The sequence below is a fragment of the Doryrhamphus excisus genome, chromosome 11, assembly GCF_030265055.1.
Source record: "Doryrhamphus excisus isolate RoL2022-K1 chromosome 11, RoL_Dexc_1.0, whole genome shotgun sequence".
Taxonomy (NCBI): domain Eukaryota; kingdom Metazoa; phylum Chordata; class Actinopteri; order Syngnathiformes; family Syngnathidae; genus Doryrhamphus; species Doryrhamphus excisus.
In genome coordinates this window covers 4860001-4876945 of record NC_080476.1, presented here as the reverse complement: position 1 = coordinate 4876945, position 16945 = coordinate 4860001, and the positions used below count along the sequence as shown (strand labels likewise).

At 45.6% G+C, this 16945-nt stretch overlaps 3 protein-coding genes across 9 annotated transcripts in view; 2 read left to right on the top strand and 1 right to left on the bottom strand.

The window, feature by feature from the left end:
• Nucleotides 1–16: 16 nt before the first annotated feature.
• On the bottom strand, nt 17–4216 carry ublcp1 (ubiquitin-like domain containing CTD phosphatase 1). The gene is made up of 11 exons (XM_058087750.1): nt 3868–4216; nt 3512–3718; nt 3347–3438; nt 2710–2795; nt 2426–2541; nt 2238–2336; nt 2126–2163; nt 1081–1179; nt 878–994; nt 659–786; nt 17–546 (listed from the first exon to the last, which is right to left on the bottom strand). Exons 2-11 carry the CDS (start codon nt 3663–3665, stop codon nt 519–521), a joined length of 957 nt encoding a protein of 318 aa, XP_057943733.1. The 5' UTR covers nt 3666–3718; nt 3868–4216; the 3' UTR covers nt 17–518.
• On the top strand, nt 3947–12280 carry LOC131138650 (RING finger protein 145-like). 2 transcript variants are annotated; one of them, XM_058087748.1, is made up of 13 exons: nt 3947–4535; nt 6704–6964; nt 7054–7162; nt 7242–7333; nt 7664–7899; nt 7973–8148; nt 8227–8367; nt 8448–8630; nt 9685–9832; nt 9909–10031; nt 10097–10330; nt 10399–10851; nt 10949–12280. In XM_058087748.1, the coding sequence occupies exons 2-12, from the start codon at nt 6781–6783 to the stop codon at nt 10828–10830; spliced, it is 2058 nt and encodes a 685-aa protein (XP_057943731.1). In that variant the 5' UTR covers nt 3947–4535; nt 6704–6780; the 3' UTR covers nt 10831–10851; nt 10949–12280. The 2 variants fall into 2 exon arrangements, with proteins under 2 accessions (XP_057943731.1, XP_057943730.1); XM_058087747.1 differs by having other exon boundaries at nt 10399–12280.
• A 716-nt stretch (nt 12281–12996) lies between these two features.
• The window catches only part of LOC131138681 (transcription factor COE1-like), a 25316-nt gene continuing 21367 nt past the window's right edge, over nt 12997–16945 (top strand). For 3 of the 6 annotated variants that reach the window (XM_058087819.1, XM_058087820.1, XM_058087817.1), the window contains exons 1-6: nt 12997–13365; nt 13640–13796; nt 14108–14171; nt 14332–14387; nt 14461–14534; nt 15265–15333. In XM_058087819.1, coding sequence (XP_057943802.1) covers nt 13235–13365; nt 13640–13796; nt 14108–14171; nt 14332–14387; nt 14461–14534; nt 15265–15333 — 551 coding nt within the window. In that variant the 5' untranslated portion in view covers nt 12997–13234. The remainder of the gene's footprint in view (nt 13366–13639; nt 13797–14107; nt 14172–14331; nt 14388–14460; nt 14535–15264; nt 15334–16945) is intronic. The other 3 variants (XM_058087822.1, XM_058087823.1, XM_058087818.1) reach the window with 1 other exon arrangement.

The following is a 16945-nucleotide window of genomic DNA, read 5'->3' as shown; positions in this document are numbered from 1 at the left end:
GAATTTGTGTGTAGAAAAAGTTTTATTGTCATATTTACAGCCAGAGTGTGTCCTCCAAACACACACATACAAACACAAGGTCACCCTCCTCCCGACCCAAACCCATCCACTCAAACTATATGCATCTTATGTTGTGGAAATGCCCAGAAGACACAGCTGACATGCTGCACACATGCATGTACGCACGGCCCTTTCAACTTCCTCCACCTGTTTTATGACAACATGCAGAAAACAATGAATGAAAGTCTTAAAACAGTTTAGGACTTTCCAGCGCTTAAAAGCCTCGTGTTGTTTACTGCGTTCATGCATCTGTGTGCAGCACCAGCATGTTGTGTGTATTTGTGTAGACACGTGCTGCAGTCCATGTAAACAATGTTTGCGCACACACACATGCACAGACTGGTGTCAGTGTGGGGTGGGCGGAGCCTGGCTGCAGGATGTGTGTGAAGATGTTGTGTTGTGTACTTTGTGTATTTGTGTGTGTGTGACAAATGGGCCGGGATGGGAGGTGCCACTCATCAGTGTTGCTGCCTCTTGGATAGATATCTATAACATACACACACACATTAGATATTGCTATCTTAGATCATGTAGTAGTAGTAGTAGTAGTAGTAGTAGTAGTAGTAATAGTAGTAATACCATGTGTGTGTTTAGTTACCTCTCCCAGTGTTTGTGGTTGAGTCCGGTGAAGTCCTCCAGTTTAGAGATCTCCTTCAGGTACTGGGCCAGCTTCTGCAGCTCCCGGTCCTTCTCCCGGTTCATGTGCGCCTTCATGAAGGGTCGGATCTGAAAAACATCCACATGCACCCTCAATGCTCGTGCATGGCAGTCGCAGTGAAGTTGAGGCCAAATAAATGTCATTGGCGGGCTGACCGACCTTGAGTCCGTTCTGTGGATTCATGAGGAAGTTGCGTCCAATGTCGTCAAACATGATGGTGTTTTTCCTGCTGTAAAAGTCCTCGTACTTCCCCCAGATTACCCCTAGAGGCTTCACCTGCATGCACACACACATACACAAAATGGGTACTTCATGAAGTGGCAACAGAGAGTGTGAATGAAACAGCAATGGCACGAACAGACCTCCACAACTCCTCTCTTTGGCGTATGAACTGTGATCATGGCCGCACTGTCCAGCATGAAAGTGATCTTGTAGTTTGGGTTGTCAGTCACTCCCAACTCCTGATAAACATATGTGTCTTTTGTTGTTAAAAAAATTTAAAATGCACAAGAAACTGAAGAAACAAGGTTGGTATAATCATTTAAAGAATGGATTCATTGGATTTGCATTATTTCTTATTGATTGTATTTTCGTAGGTTTCAACTGGCCTTTGCAACAGATCACTGACAAAAAACTAGGTTCCACTGGCTACGTTTACATGCAGTCAAATAACCCAAAACCGGAATATTAGCAATAACCCATGCACATGGCCATGTAAACTACCCCTGCGTTACTAACCTGAATATTGGGTAATATATATGCCTGTCGAGATATTTGGGTTTTGTGTGATTTGTGTTCTGTGCATGTTGCATTCGAAAGCAATCTTGGGTATTTGACAGGAAGTATTGAATTTGAAAACATGGCGGCACGCAAAACTGCACATTTTTGGAGCGTGGGAGGGGAAACTAACCACCTCATTGATGTTGTGAAGATGATATCCCCGTTGTTTACAATTACCATGTATACAGGAATAATCCTGTTTGCTCAGGCAGGTAAGCGGGTTATTTCGAATGTTTCAGGAACCGGAATATTGACTGCATATAAACATACTGATGTATTGTGTTTGTCTTGCTTTAGCCGCTTTGGAGCTGAGCTTAGGTTTTCCACTGTCATGGTTCCACAATTGCTTTGAACTGAAGCTGCCTCTTTTTGGTTCAACTCTTGCTCCAAAATCTTGCTGGGCTGAGTGGGTGAACCATTTGAGTAATGAGGTGAACAGAGGAAAACTGCCGTGGGCGGAGGAGAGCAATGCCTTATTTTGAGGAGCTCAACAAAGTTTTGGGCCACAGACACCAGCGTTGCAGCTTGTTGGCAAATAAATGATTGGAGGCGTAACCCGTGTGATGTAATGACACGGCCTCAAACGTAATCCAGCACCAACACGTAGGATAAAAGTGTGTCACTGACCTTCATCTTGGCATCAATCCACTTCATGCTGGTGGCAGCTACAAGAAAACACACAATAGTGTTTGAAAGACAAAGGAAACACGGAAAATGCCGACTGATGAGTCATACGTACACCAGATCACAATATCATAGTCCTCGTAGGCTGATGTCAGAAACTCGTGAAGGAATGGCCTCATCAGCTCCTGGCCTGTCTCTGCACACGACTTGTGATCTAAAACACACGTTGTGTACACGTGTGTGTGTACGTATATACTGAAGGAGTGTGTGTGCATTTTAATTGTGGGTGTGGCTAAAACTCACCAAACAAGGTATAGTCCACATCCAGAACCAGAAGTCTTTTGCCTTCTCTGGGAGGGTTCATCTCCTCCACTTTGTAGTCTTTGACTCTGCGTGCAATTTTAGCCAAATTTTCCTCTCTGGAGGGAGGACAGTATATAATGACATTCTTCTTTTTACACTTCTATGACAGGGAAGAACTTTAAACAGTGCCTACAGTACACTTAATCAAGCTTTTGCTACTGTTTGACCCTGGAACAGATTATTTAAATTCCAGTCAAGCAACACTCCAGAACACACACACAAACCTGTTCTCCACTTCGATGACCTCCTCCTCAATGTCAAAATCATTGATCACATCGTCATTCTCTGGGGGTGGGGCTAAAACCTCCTCCTGCACAAAAGCCACACCAGTCACTGTTAGTGTCTTTTTATCTGTCAGTGTGTCATCGCGTTGTGTGTTAGCATGTCAGCTGTTTGTTGCTGTATTGGTGTGTTTTTTTAATGCAGAATGATCACAGAATGATGGTGGCGGAATTAAACACTCTTAATTCACTAAGTAATCATCAGATGTAGTTATTTGTTTATATAATACACACACAGCAATTAACAAATTAATATTCTGTCTCCTTTCTGCTCCGTCCTCCTTCTGCTGTGAGGCGTACCCCTGGGGGTGCATTGGGAACCTAGGGGTTACATCACCATTTTCCCAATTAGTCTTTATTTTTGAGTCTGTGGTAGTCCATTAAATACCCAAGGCGTACACACATAAAAATATTTGTGCCATACTGTGAATATGCTGAATTTTGTGGTGGTTCTTTTGACAAGTATTTTTAAGTTCTTGCTTTCTTAGCACGGCCAGGAACATCCGAGTCTGTTAGTTTGTTGTGTGTTAATGCGGTGGCCGAGTGTATTAGTCTGTTAGTGTGTTTCTGTGTGATGTACCAGGCCCTCCTCTCTGGTGCCCATCATCATGATCTTGGTGTTGGGCTTCAGCTTGAGAGAGCCCAGCTTCACCTGGTCCTCTGCTGGCTTTCCTGTTAGTGGAATGTTACACGCCATGACAAACAAGACAAATCAACAACATGATAAAGATCCTCACACACTAACCTTTGACCTTCAACCCCAGCAGCTTCTGTCTCTCTGGGAGCACCCCTGTCAGAGTCTTGATGGACTGTTTGAGGTCCATGACCGTGTCCTCCTCCGAGAGGGACGTGATGGAGTACTCTTGTCCTCCCCACTTGATGATGACTGACACGGACATGGCTCAAAGCGGCTCCTCACATACACACACGCACGTACGCACACACGGGATGACTAAACACAAGGCAGAGAGACAAACAAGGCTGACAGCACCGTGTTGATGTTTTTAGCATGCGGTGGCTAACAGGCGAGCTGTGTCCGCGAGATAGGCGGCCAGCTAGCTGACATTACCCGATCAAAGTACACGTTGGTTGCGTGCTTACCTGGCACAGCAAGTTAGCATGTGATGCTAGCATGTGATTCGGAACAGAAGAGCTCAGATTTGGGCTAAAATCGGTCTCGATGAAGTTCTCTGTCAGCTTCATTCAGCGAGATGAGCTCTTCCTGGCCTGAGCCTTCTTGCCGGTAGTGACGTAGGAACAAAGCCCCGTTGTCATTAGCAACCAGTCGGCTTTCTTCTTTAGTTCCAATTACGTCCAAACTGTTCTTCTGATTATTCTACGGTAACCGCATTGGTGGTCGTCTTGAAACGCTTCTATTTACTTTTGAATCTTATGACTCAACAAACAAACGTTACAACACAGTAGTTTAATCACAAATATGATTATTACTATTTTGATGACCTTGCCGAAAAAACGTAACATGTTAACGTAATCTCGGTGTATTGTTAAATAACGAGCAGTCAGATTTAGGGGAGTCCATTCATTCTGTTCAATCGGTCGTGAGATTACTGCACATGCGTAGTGCGTCCTCGCTGCTGCTAGCAAAATGGCTACTCCGTGAGATATGCGGGTCGGCCGCATCCTGTCAGCGACAAGCGGCTCCGTTCTCAGGACCTTAAGCTGCGGCGGTGCCCCTTTAAAATGGTCGATGGCCACGCCGGAAAACACCAAGAGTGCGTTGCAAATGTTGTAATCGTCATACTTTACAGGTAAGTTGTACTTTTCTGTCATTTGATAAATGCTATATGCATTGCTAGCAAGCCTGTGTTTGTAACAGTTAACTCGCTTGCTAGCTAACTGATGGATGGCTTTAATGGAGGTGAGTGGCGCAAAGGCTAGCGTGATAATGTGTTATTAATATACTACACATCTGCCTTTAGGTAGTCGCTTGTGTGTAAGAGTTAAACATACAGCAATTGAACTAAACGGATGTGATGTTTATGTTGTGGCCGTGATGCTGACAGGCAGCTTTGAGCTTGTGTCGAGGCTAGCTGTTAGCTTGACTAACTGGCGCTGTGCCTGATGGCTGCTCAATGCGGCTCATCCTCTGCTAAGCAAGGACGCACTTTTCAGTAAACAGTTCTAGCCAGAGTTTGGATGTGTTCGTGTTCGTTATGTTGTATATTTGCAATAATGTTAATACATCGCAATGTGTGATTCGATTTGTTGCCATCTAGGCAGACAGAAAGGTTACTAGAGTTCATTTCAGCATCACTTATCATTCACGATAAAGTGTCGCCTGAAACTGTTAATTCTTCAATGATTTCCAAGGAGCCTGTGGCTTTGGATGGATTACGTGTTAAAAATACAGTTGTAGCCGATTATGTTACATAAACAGAGATTCTAAATTATGTAACACATCGTCATCGTGATGTTGGTGCTACTGTGTGACGCAGGAAGAAAACTTTAATGTTCATCGTAAATATACTTTGGATGTTAAGAGACGGGAACAAAGTGAAAACCTCCAAAATAAACAACGGCGCTGAGACGGCGTGAGTTTGCTTAATCGGCCCACCGGCGTTTCCAACACCAGCGCCATGACTTTGAAACAAAACGAAGCCTCTCTGTGCGGAGCGTGACGTAAAAATCCGCGAGCTGCAACTACGCTGACTGTTAAGATGTGATTCGCTGGCTTGTACATTATATCCTGTATGTACATGACTCGTTCAGATACATTTCAGCAACTGACTGTTGTAATTCATCAATTAGGTCCACTGGAAGTCTCTCTTTAATTACCATTGTTGAGTAGTGACAGGAGGTTATACATTCATTTGTTCATTTTCTATACCGCTTATCCTCACGAGTGTCGCAGGCATGCTGGAGCCTATCCCAGCTATCTTTGGGCGAGAGACGGGGTACACCCTGGACTGGTCTCCAGCCAATCACAGGGCACATATAGACAACCATTCACACTCACATTCATACCCATGGACAATTTAGAGTCACCAATTAACCTAGCATGCATATGTTTTCAAAAATGCACCATTCCCCAACTCACAGTTCTTCCACACGAGCCCCCAAAACTTGTTGTCCACATAAAACACATTCACTGGTTCCCATGCAGCCTATTGAGAGTTGAACAATGAAATATGACATGCGATCTCGACAAATGTGCATTATTCCCTACCAATCCAGCTGCTCACATTTCATTGTGAACTGTTTTCCTGCGATTATGTTTCCAGATCAGTTCGTCTTTATGACCATAGAGGAATGTGAAAGTGGGGGGAAAAAATCCAACAAAAGACAGAATGTGTTTGTGTTGTTGAATGGCACAAAAACATTAAAGTAACAGAGAACAACAGACACAAAAAATAATCTTTGTTTAATATAATATGAGATTGCCTGGTATCTGTTTGACCCCTCGTTTCCTCCATCCACCAAGAATTACTTTCTTCAGGCTTCTGATATTACATGTAATAAGTAGGGACTGGAGATGAAAGGGGAAAAGAGGGGCAAATGCAGCCAGCAGCGATGAATGAGACCCATGTCTGCTTCACACAAAAGTTCAGTTTAAAAAGCTGCACATTGTATTGTCTTCATGTGTATAGCTGTTAGCTTTTAAATGTTGGTTTGTTAAATATTTCTTACTCAACCATATGTGTGCTACTTTTATATCAAAACACAGTTCAAGCCAATTGTCATACTTCAATAGATAAAGTATTTTTAATTAAACCCAAGGTAAATGTGTGAATAATCACAGAGCAGACATGTGATTAACAGGAATACGTTTTTTATCAATTGACGGCACTAATAATAAGCAATGTTTGGACTTGATTGTTCTTTCTAATTTTTGTCCTCTTCTCTCTGTCTCCATCCTCCCTTCATCATTGCTGCCATCCAATGACAATGTCCAACTTTTCCTCCTCCTTTGTGGCAGTCCTCTATAGCACCACCTGCTGGAACATCATATCCGAGGGTCTCTTCTGTACGCCAATCAGCAGTCGTACTGAGCTCATGGCGGTGAAGGATCGTGTGGAGGCGGTGCTCAATGTGGGCCTGCGTGTCCCCAGCATCATGTTGCTGGACATTCTGTACCGCTGGGATGTCAGCTCCTTCTTCCAGAAGATCCAACGCTCCAGCCTGTCGAACAACCCTCTGTTCCAGTACAAGTACCTGGCCCTCTACCTGCATTACGTGGGTTAGTAATGCTCACACACAAAAGCGCACACAAAAACACACACAGAGCCATGAAAACAAGTCTGGGATGTATTTTTACTGTGTGCGCAGGTTACATTCTGAGCTTGGTGCTGCTCACGCTGCCTCGTCAGCACCTGGTCAAACTTTACTTGTACGTGCTGACGGCTCTCCTCCTCTTTGCTGGCCACCAAGTGTCCAGGTACACATGCGCAGGCATACACACACACACAAGCACAAGCTCACACACAAGCGTCAATCTGTGTGACATCTCCTCTCAGGGATTACGTGCGCAGTGAGCTGGAGTCTGGCCACGAGGGACCCGTGTACTTGGAACCTCTCTCCATGAACAGGTTCACCACAGCACTCATAGGTAAGGTCACATGACATAGTGCAAGTGGATTGTGTGTGTGTGCGTGTGTGTTAAAGTACTCTGGGCAACCCTCAGCTCACTAAGGTCCAGTAGAACAAGAAGCTTTTTGCTGATGTTTGTGGATTCATCGTGGTTGGAACATTGATGGCGCCTCAGTGCTATAAATAGAACACGGAGTGCTGAAGTCTGCACTAACATGGCTATACAGCTACACGAGATATAGCTAGAAAGTTCTTTTTGGGTCACACAGTTTCTGTTTTCATCATTTATTGTTTTTGTATTTCTAATGTTGTAAAGAAATGTTCATGAGCATTTATGCGCTCCTCACAGGTCAGCTAGTCGTGTGCACGTTGTGTTCATGCGTGATGCAGACCAAAAGGATTTGGCTCTTCTCGGCTCATCTGCTCCCTCTGGTGGCCAGACTGTGTCTGGTCCCTCTGGAGACCATTGTCTTCATCAACAAGTTCTCCATGATCTTCACGGGACTGGAGGTCATTTACTTCCTGGCTTCCAACCTTCTGGTGCCGTACAACCTGGCGAAGACTGCCTACAAGGAGCTAGTCCAGGTAGGTGCAGCTGTAACTGGACTGGGCAGGTTCTGACTGTCATTGGAACTGACCCTCTTGTTTGTGTGTTCAGGTGGTGGAGGTGTATGGGCTGCTGGCTTTGGGAATGTCCTTGTGGAATCAGCTTGTCCTCCCAGTGCTCTTTATGTGTTTCTGGCTGCTGCTCTTTGCACTGCAGATCTACTCATACTTCAGCACCAGAGACCAGCCCACCTCTAGAGAGAGGCTCCTCTTCCTCTTTCTCACCAGGTGTGTGCACATCAGAGTGTCAGCTTGTGTTTTTGAGTCCTTCACACATGTCTGAAGAGTTATTGTTGTTCCTTGCAGTATCGCAGAGTGCTGCAGCACACCATACTCTCTACTGGGTCTGGTCTTCACCGTCTCCTTCATCGCTCTGGGTGTCCTCACGCTCTGCAAGTTCTACCTGCAGGGCTACCGGGCCTTCATGAATGACAACACCATGCACAGGTGGGTGATGCTATGGAGTGACTTGTGCATGACTTGTATTAGGACACATGCTTACATATTTCCTTGCCATTCGTGTACAGGGGCATGACTGAGGGCATCACCTTGCTCATCCTGGCCGTCCAGACCGGACTCATTGAGCTGCAGGTCATCCACCGAGCCTTCCTGCTTTCCATCATCCTCTTCATCGTGGTTGCTTCCATTCTACAGTCCATGCTGGAGATAGCCGACCCCATCGTTCTGGCATTGGGGGCCTCCAGAGACAAGTATGTGTATGAGATTCAACCTGTGGCTCTGAAAGTAAACAGGAAGTTGCACATATCTTAATGGGAAAGGTTTGTAAGGTTTGCGCATTTGGAAGTGAGCACAAAATAAGTTAGAGATGTCTCTGAACGCTTGGTTTCAGAGAGGTTTTTTCTAACACTGGCTCTCTGTGATGGCTTCCTTATATGGGCGTGCACTGTATGCCAGATACGCTCTCTGCTCTTCCCCCACCGTCCCCCGACCGCTGCTTGGTGTTAGCAGTGTCTCCCAGGAAGTGTTTTTTCAGGTGTAAGGGAAAGCTACATTTGTTTACAATTCCTAATGAGGCGAACATCAGGCAAAAGTTGGTTGGAGTCCTGATTCCCTACCAGCAAATTAAAATATTTTAATCTGTCAATGTCATTTCACACTGGACTGTTTTGTGAACACGGGCCAGTATGCAGCTGAACTAGCTTTTTGACAGTAACAAAAAAAAAATATTGTAACAACAATAACTGTTGATGTAATGGAACAAAAGCAGTTGTCTGTGTATCATTATAGCGTGTGCATACAGGGAGCGGGGAGCAAATTCACCAAGTCTGCCCCAAGTTTTTGAAACACTGGTAGTCCCGCAAAAAAATGCTAAAGCTACTTGCCATTCAGAGACGTCGGATTCGGTATCCAACACATATGACTGATTGTTAAAAGCGGACATTTAAAAATGATAAATCACTGTTATCAATTATCAACTCATACTGTTTATCAATTACTATAAAGTGGGTCTGGGAGCTATCGTGAGTACATGGTGTGGCCAACCGCAGTGGAGTGGGTGTGTCTAGAGGTGGGCCGTGGGTGGGATTCCAAAGAAATACTGCTGGAATATGTGCAGATTCTGGAAGGTCTAGAAAGCTTTCTGTGCTAGTTATCATGTGTAGCTGCTCTTAGGATTCCACAACAATGGGAAAAAATGGGACACTCTATTAGTGCATGTAAAATAGTCATGTAAAGTCAAAGGAGTGAGAAACCCAGCGCGCCAATAACTTTTCTACCTTATCATTTCCTCCGGCATCCTCTCAGGAGTTTGTGGAAGCACTTCCGAGCCGTGTCATTGTGTTTGTTTCTCCTCATCTTCCCGGCGTACATGGCTTACATGATCTGTCAGTTTTTCCACATGGACTTCTGGCTCCTTATCATCATCTCTTCCTCCATTCTCACTTCATTGCAGGTAAGTCTTGTTGTGTTTGTGTGTGTGTTTTTGTGTGTGCGCGCCAGATCTGGCTGATCGGTGCTGCTGTGTGCAGGTGCTGGGCACCCTGCTCATCTACGTGCTCTTCATGGTAGAGGAGTTTCGTAAGGCTCCTGTGGAGAACATGGATGAAGTGATCTACTGCGTCAATGGGACCTACAGACTGCTGGAGTTCCTGGTAGGACAAACAAAAATACAGGAATGTGATGTGTATCAGTCAATGTGTTTGCCCTGATGTGTCAGGTGGCGGTGTGCGTGGTGTGTTACGGTGTGTCTGAGACGGTGTTTGGAGAGTGGAGTGTGATGGGCAGCACCATCATCCTGGTGCACTCCTACTACAACGTGTGGCTTCGAGCGCAGTTGGGCTGGCAGAGCTTTCTGTTGAGGCGGGATGCCGTCAACAAGATCAAAAGCCTCCCGACGGCGAGCGACGCTCAGCTGCGCCAGTACAACGACATCTGCGCCATCTGTTACCAGGTGACCAATCTGGCATCTCCTGTTGGAGCATCGTGGGTCTGTTTCTAACCGCTAACATGTTCTTCCAGGACTTGAACAGCGCTGTCATCACACCGTGCAGCCATTTCTTCCACGCTGGTTGTCTGAAGAAGTGGCTCTATGTGCAGGAGACGTGCCCTCTTTGTCACGCTCAACTGAAAAGCCAATCAGCTGCCAGTGCAGCCCCAAATACAGACACACCCCCAGCCAACCAGAGGCCTGCAGGACAGGAAGACTCCACAGATCTTGGGGAGAAGACTGGATATGAGGAAGGAGATGCTGGACGTGCCACTAAATCTTCTGCATCATCTTCATCTTCCACCACAGAGTCATCTTCCTCCAACATGGTGGATACACACCCCTATCCCCCACCTCCCACCTCCTCACAGCTACCCATCCAGGAGGCTGTGATGCCCAATGGGCCGGAACCACAGCCAATCCCAGGAGTCCTATTTGGACAATCACAAGCTGTTAGCCCATGAGCCCCACCCACAGACATGCATGTAAGCAAACACGCTAACTTGTCCACTGATTGGCTCTCCTGTTGTGTCCGGAACACTTTCAAAACCACATTGCCCTTTTTTTTATTTTTATTTTTAGAACCCAAAAGCCAGGATTCCCTCCCCCTGCTGGCGACAGGTCGTCCTGGTTTTGAAGTGACATCACGAGTAGGACACAAGTACCCCCATCCTCGCTCAGCCGCCTTTGGACGCTTTGATGTCTTGACATTTGATCGCACGACACCGCCAAGTTGCAGTCCAGTGTTACAAATCTTTTTTAGTTTTGCTTCCTGGCGCCCCACCCACCCATGAACATTCCTACCAGCACTTAGAGCTGCGTGATGGGGGAACGTGAAGCCACATGCACACTCCTGTGCGCTGCCTGAACGGTTCTAATGTTGCTGATGCTGCATGCCTCTTATGTAGATGCCTGCACGTTTCCATGGTTACCAAGGCATCACTTCCTTCTTCCCTGATGTGCTCCAATCTCCTAAAGCAGTGATTTGGCTTTTGAGATTGGTGGGTGGTGCGGCCAAATTTGCATTGATGTCATCTCTATAAGCAACAATCCAAAGCTGTTGTGCGACGTCCGTCACCAAACGAGTCAGTTGCCACATCGACGCTTCTCATGATGTTACTTGTCTTTGGCTTCGCCCTCCAGCCGGTATGATGCATCCTACAGCTGACGTGATCACTCCGGTGCCCTCTACTGTTAGGAGTGGGATCAGCTGGACGCAGATGACTCGGAGTGGCGCCTGTTACCTTAATGCAGTGTTAGCGCTCTTGTCAAGGTCACATAAGACCCAGTGCAGTGGTGTGGGGGGGGGGGACAGTGTTGAGCATGAATACATGATGAATGTAGGATAAGACCCCCCCTCCCCCCACACCACTAAAATGTTTGATTATTTTTGTATGAGATGAAATGTATACTTTGATGTATTTTGCACATGAGCTCCATGCCATCACTGCTGACTCAAGCAGTAAGGTTGCTTGATGGAGAGCCTACTAGTCAGCACCACTCCAAATCCTCGAAATGTACTCCTGACTGTTAAAGCTCATCACCCGTTCACTCTAGAACCTTCTAGAACGAGCATAGCTGTGTCGCAGAGCACCAGAGGGTGAAGTGTTTGACTTGATCTCGGTCAGAACTTCAGTCCTGGGTTGTTCTTGTAGTCCCGTGACTCCACGAGGACCCGGTGTAAGGATAGTGAATGAAGGCCAGTTGCGTTGTAGGATTGTGGCATTTTTCACAAATTAAAATGAAGCATCCACTCTGCACTGATTTTCTTTTTTGTGTTTTGACTGCTTGAACATAAAACTAAATTCCTCTTAACTTACAGTAGATGGCCTCTTTGCAGTGTCACGAATTAGCCGCACGATGGCGCTGCAGACCGGTGCAGTTTCTGGGAAGCATTTGTGCGTTTAAGTGTTGGGTTTTTTTGTGGGTAGTTAAACTGTATGCTTCTGTTTTATTCCCCTCAATTATTACAAAAAGGTCCCAGTTAATTTCAATAGGTACACCATCTAACGACAACCCACATTTAAACTGTTCTCTTGATCTGCGTTAGTGATTATTGCTAATACTTAATGTGATATTTTCATCCACTTGTGTTGCCGTGAAAGCTAAAGGCAAACATTTACGACCGTCTTCGGGAAAGCATTGCACACCTATAGGTAGACAAACCATTATAATGACGTGTCCATATGTTAGTTGCAAATAGTACAATTGATAAACAGCAAAATGTCTCACATAAAATCTTGCGCGGTAGATCAATGATCGATCAATATCACGGCTGAATGTTTAGTTTCGAAAGAGCAGATGTTGCCACAGGGAAAATGTGGCTGCAATTATCCTCATCATGCTCATTTATTATTAGTGGCGGTGGTGTCAATCTTGACTGTTTATTTAGCTGCTCTACATAAAAGTTGAACAAGTGATTGTTTGCTGACACTCCGCAGCGACTAAATGCTTCATTAAACTAACTTGATGTTCTCTCTAACGTCAGAAAACGTGATGTTATTTATCCCTACCGTCATCAAATACACATCCACGCTGCCGTGTAGGGGCGTGGCCTCGCGTCTTGACCACGCCCATGTAGTCCCTTGTTGCCTTCCACCGTAACCCCCACTCCCCTCCTGTGGCGGGAGAATCTGTGTGTGCTCCTCACAGGATAGAACCTCCAGGAAGTCTTCTCCCAAACCTCCTCAGGACAAGACGGACTGGAAATCAAGTGGACCCTGCAGGACTCCAGTGATGATGAAGTCGTGGTAGCCAGCAGAGACTTTGGACCACCTTTGCTCCATTTGGACATTTTCAAGTGTTGGCACATGTAGTACACACCCCCAGAGAGGAACAAGTGCCGTGCACGGCCACAAAGGTTCGTTCATGTTCGGCATCCAGGAGAGCATCCAGCGGAACGGCAGCAGCCTAAAGGAGGAGCCGCTGGGGGGCATGAACGCTGTCCGGGGCTGGATGCAGGGGGGCGGCGTGCTGGATGCCCACACGGCCGCCCAGAGGTGAGCAGAAGCTGACAATAGGGATGCGCACTCTAGGAATGATTATTTCGTTCTTTAGACATAATCGTCTTAATTAGTCACGTGTCCTACATTATTTCTTTTTATTATTATTATTTTGGCACGAATAAATTGTTTACAGTCCAAACAGGACATTTAACAAAAAGACAATAATTGACCACACATTTTTCTCTCTGCTCATAAAATATTGTCAATAATTCCATTCCACTCCCCCAAAGCCTTTTTGTTAAATACATGCGTGTATGTGTGTACGCAGTGGAGTGGGTCTGGCCCGGGCCCACTTTGAAAAGCAGCCCCCCTCCAACCTGCGCAAGTCCAACTTCTTCCACTTTGTTCTGGCCTTGTATGACCGCCAAGGTCAACCTGTGGAGATCGAGAGGACCACCTTTGTGGACTTCATCGAGAAGGACAAGGTACACACACTCTTTGTACTTGCGTTTTTCCCGCACTTTGGTAAACTGAAATATGAATTTACTGTATACATGTATTGCATTACTATAATTATCACGTGGCTGAAATGACACATTTATTTAACTAATGGACGTCCCTTATATTTAAATCCAGTTTAACATATTTCATTAAAATCCTTCTAGCCGTTGTATCATTTTGAAACTTTTTATGAAAATTAATATGTACAAGCTACATGCACATATCACTCGTTTTTTGTAAACTTTTTTGTTTAATGCAAAAATAAAGAAGATGCTAATCATGCGTTCGTGTGCAGGAGAGTAGCGGAGAAAAGACGAATAATGGCATCCATTACCGTCTGCAGCTGCTCTACAGTAACGGTGAGTACATGTCTTTATTTTATTACTTTGGGAACACACGGTGCACCAGCTACACGTGTCGCCATTGTCCATCGCTCATTACAAAGACATTCGTTTATCTTTATTAGTTATTGTACAGCACGTTAATTAAATACCAATCAAAATATGCTGACTGTTTCAGGAATCAGGACGGAACAAGACTTTTTTGTTCGACTCGTCGACTCTATGAGCAAACAGGTGAGCGCATGCGCACACGCACACTTTAAAAGCTTGACACGTGCGTATTTTTTTATTTTTATTTCTCCTGCAGCCGATCGTGTACGAGGGCCAAGACAAGAACCCGGAGATGTGTCGAGTTCTGCTCACACATGAGATCATGTGCAGGTCAGAAACACACACGATAAAGTGTTTATACCAGTACTTTACCACACATGTGTGTCCGTGGTTAATTAGGACAGAGAGAGAGAGTCATTAATCAAAGTGAGACCTCCTCTTGTTTCTCTGCTTTAAAAAAATGGGCCTTCATTCAGAAACACACACACTGTTGTGTACATTGTGTAAGTATAACAATATGTAATTGTAGTTGATAAATGAAAGTTTAAGTTGTACGTGAGCACACCTTCTCATCCTCATGACACTGACCTCATTCAGAAAGGTGTGTGGTGTGAGGTTTACACCCCTCACACCACACCCCCCCCCCCTTATTAAAGTGATAATTGTGATGATGCTGAGGATGGTGGTGAGAATGCATTGAACGATGATACGGATGAGGGATGGTGATAAGAGTGAGAAGGACGATTGACTTCTCGATTTGATTTCTCTGTGATCTTGCAATGATCCACAAGTGGTCACAGGTGTGGGTGGGTGTGGCCACCTCACCTCTGTGGGATGTCGCAAACGTTTCCACATAGAAGCAGAGCACATAAGGAAGAGTGCTGCTGACGAGTGTCACCATTCTGCTGCTGCTGCTGATCGCTCGCTGTGAAAAGTGTTCCAACAGAACTTTCTATTTCTGTCTGAGACCACCCGCTCCCCTGCACGCCTTTGATCAACACTCAGTCTCACACACACACACACACACACACACTCTAACAGCTGTTTTCTCTCCTCACAGTCGCTGCTGTGACAAGAAGAGTTGTGGGAATCGCAACGAGACGCCGTCAGACCCAGTCATCATTGACAGGTACTGTGTGTCACCTCTACTTCCTCTAGCGCGCACACACACACACACACACACTCACACACAGTCTGAGGTATGTGGTGACATCTTGTAATCAAAAATCAATTCTTAAATGTGACATATACACACACACACCTTCCCCCTTTTTCCCCCATCCATGCCCCACCCCTCCATCACGCCTGTTGGAAAATGGGTCATGAGTCAAAAAAAAGGGAATATTACAGAGGAGTGAAGGGAGAATCTTCCTCATTTGAATCTGATTCTATAAACGTATTTTGTGATCTCTTCCTCGTGCCTGCTTTAAGTACATCAAATGTCTTTCTTTGCTAGAAATAGACTAGTGTGTGTATAATATGACTGTGTTGTGAGTGTGTGGAGGTGGGGGGGGGCTTGGGGCGGGGCTTGGCAAGGATGGAATGTGAAGGTTACCGTGGATATCGTGGGATACTTCCTGTCAGTGTGCGCTCACAGCATCTCACTTTAACATCTGGACAACATGTGGAGCTGACAGGGTGTGTGTGTGTGTGTGTTTGACCTTTGTGTGATGTCATATGACTCCACACCATCACGGATGATCTTCATCCTCAGCACATCGCTGTGACATCACTTCCTCAATTAAAATCTTCAACACACACCCATGTGACGCCACATCCTGCCCGTGCACGTCTCTCTCTCTCTCTCTCTCTCACACACTCTTTTGACATCATCACATGAAGGTTCATTCCCACGCCTTGTGTGTGTGTGCGCACCCGCCTGCATGCTTATACGTGATTGACAGCTCAGTTTGTGTGTGTGTGGTCCACTTAATTCGTGTTGTAGCGCCGTAAGCGTCATGCTCAGGGTTAATAGAAGGTTAACGAGATGCAGCGATATCCTATCATGCGCCTGCTTGACTGCTAAAGAGTAGTGTGTGTGTGTGTGTGTGTGTTGTCTTGGTGTGGAACTGCAGCACCCTCACACTAATAGGCTCAATAGTGTGTGTGTGTGTGTGTGTGTGTGAGAGAGGCACAGAGCGAGAGGTGTAACGATTCTTTACACATCCCAGCCACCATCATACATTAGATGTGTTTGTGGGAGGCAGGACGTAGAGACAGAAGATGTGGAGAAGAAGCAGGAGAAGGTGATTCTCACACAGGAAGAGGTTTGGTTCTCACAGAGAGCGAGTTACTTTCAGAGGCTAAAACCTTGTGTGGGGAGTCCTGTCAATCAAATACTGTTGGCTGGGGAAGGAGGAGGGGGTTGTGCTGTCAATCAGCTGGAGGAGGAGGGAGAGGTAGTGGGGGAGTCTTATAAACGATCTCTTCATCTTTCTTGCCTTTGTCTTTCTCAACCACCCCCCCCCCCCACACACACACACACACACCGACACCTCTCTGTCGTCCTACTTACAAAAATATCTCCCTCACACACACACACACAACTATATAGACTCCAAGTTTGTTAGGAGGAATGTGGTTCTAGTCTACATTACAAGTTTTTTCACTGGCTCCACTTTCTTTCCCTTCAATACACACACACACACACACACACATTTAGAATTCCATCATTTTTCATTGCGTTATTTTTCTTTACTTTTCTATCTTAATGTCGGATTGTGTGCAAAAGGTCAGTGGTT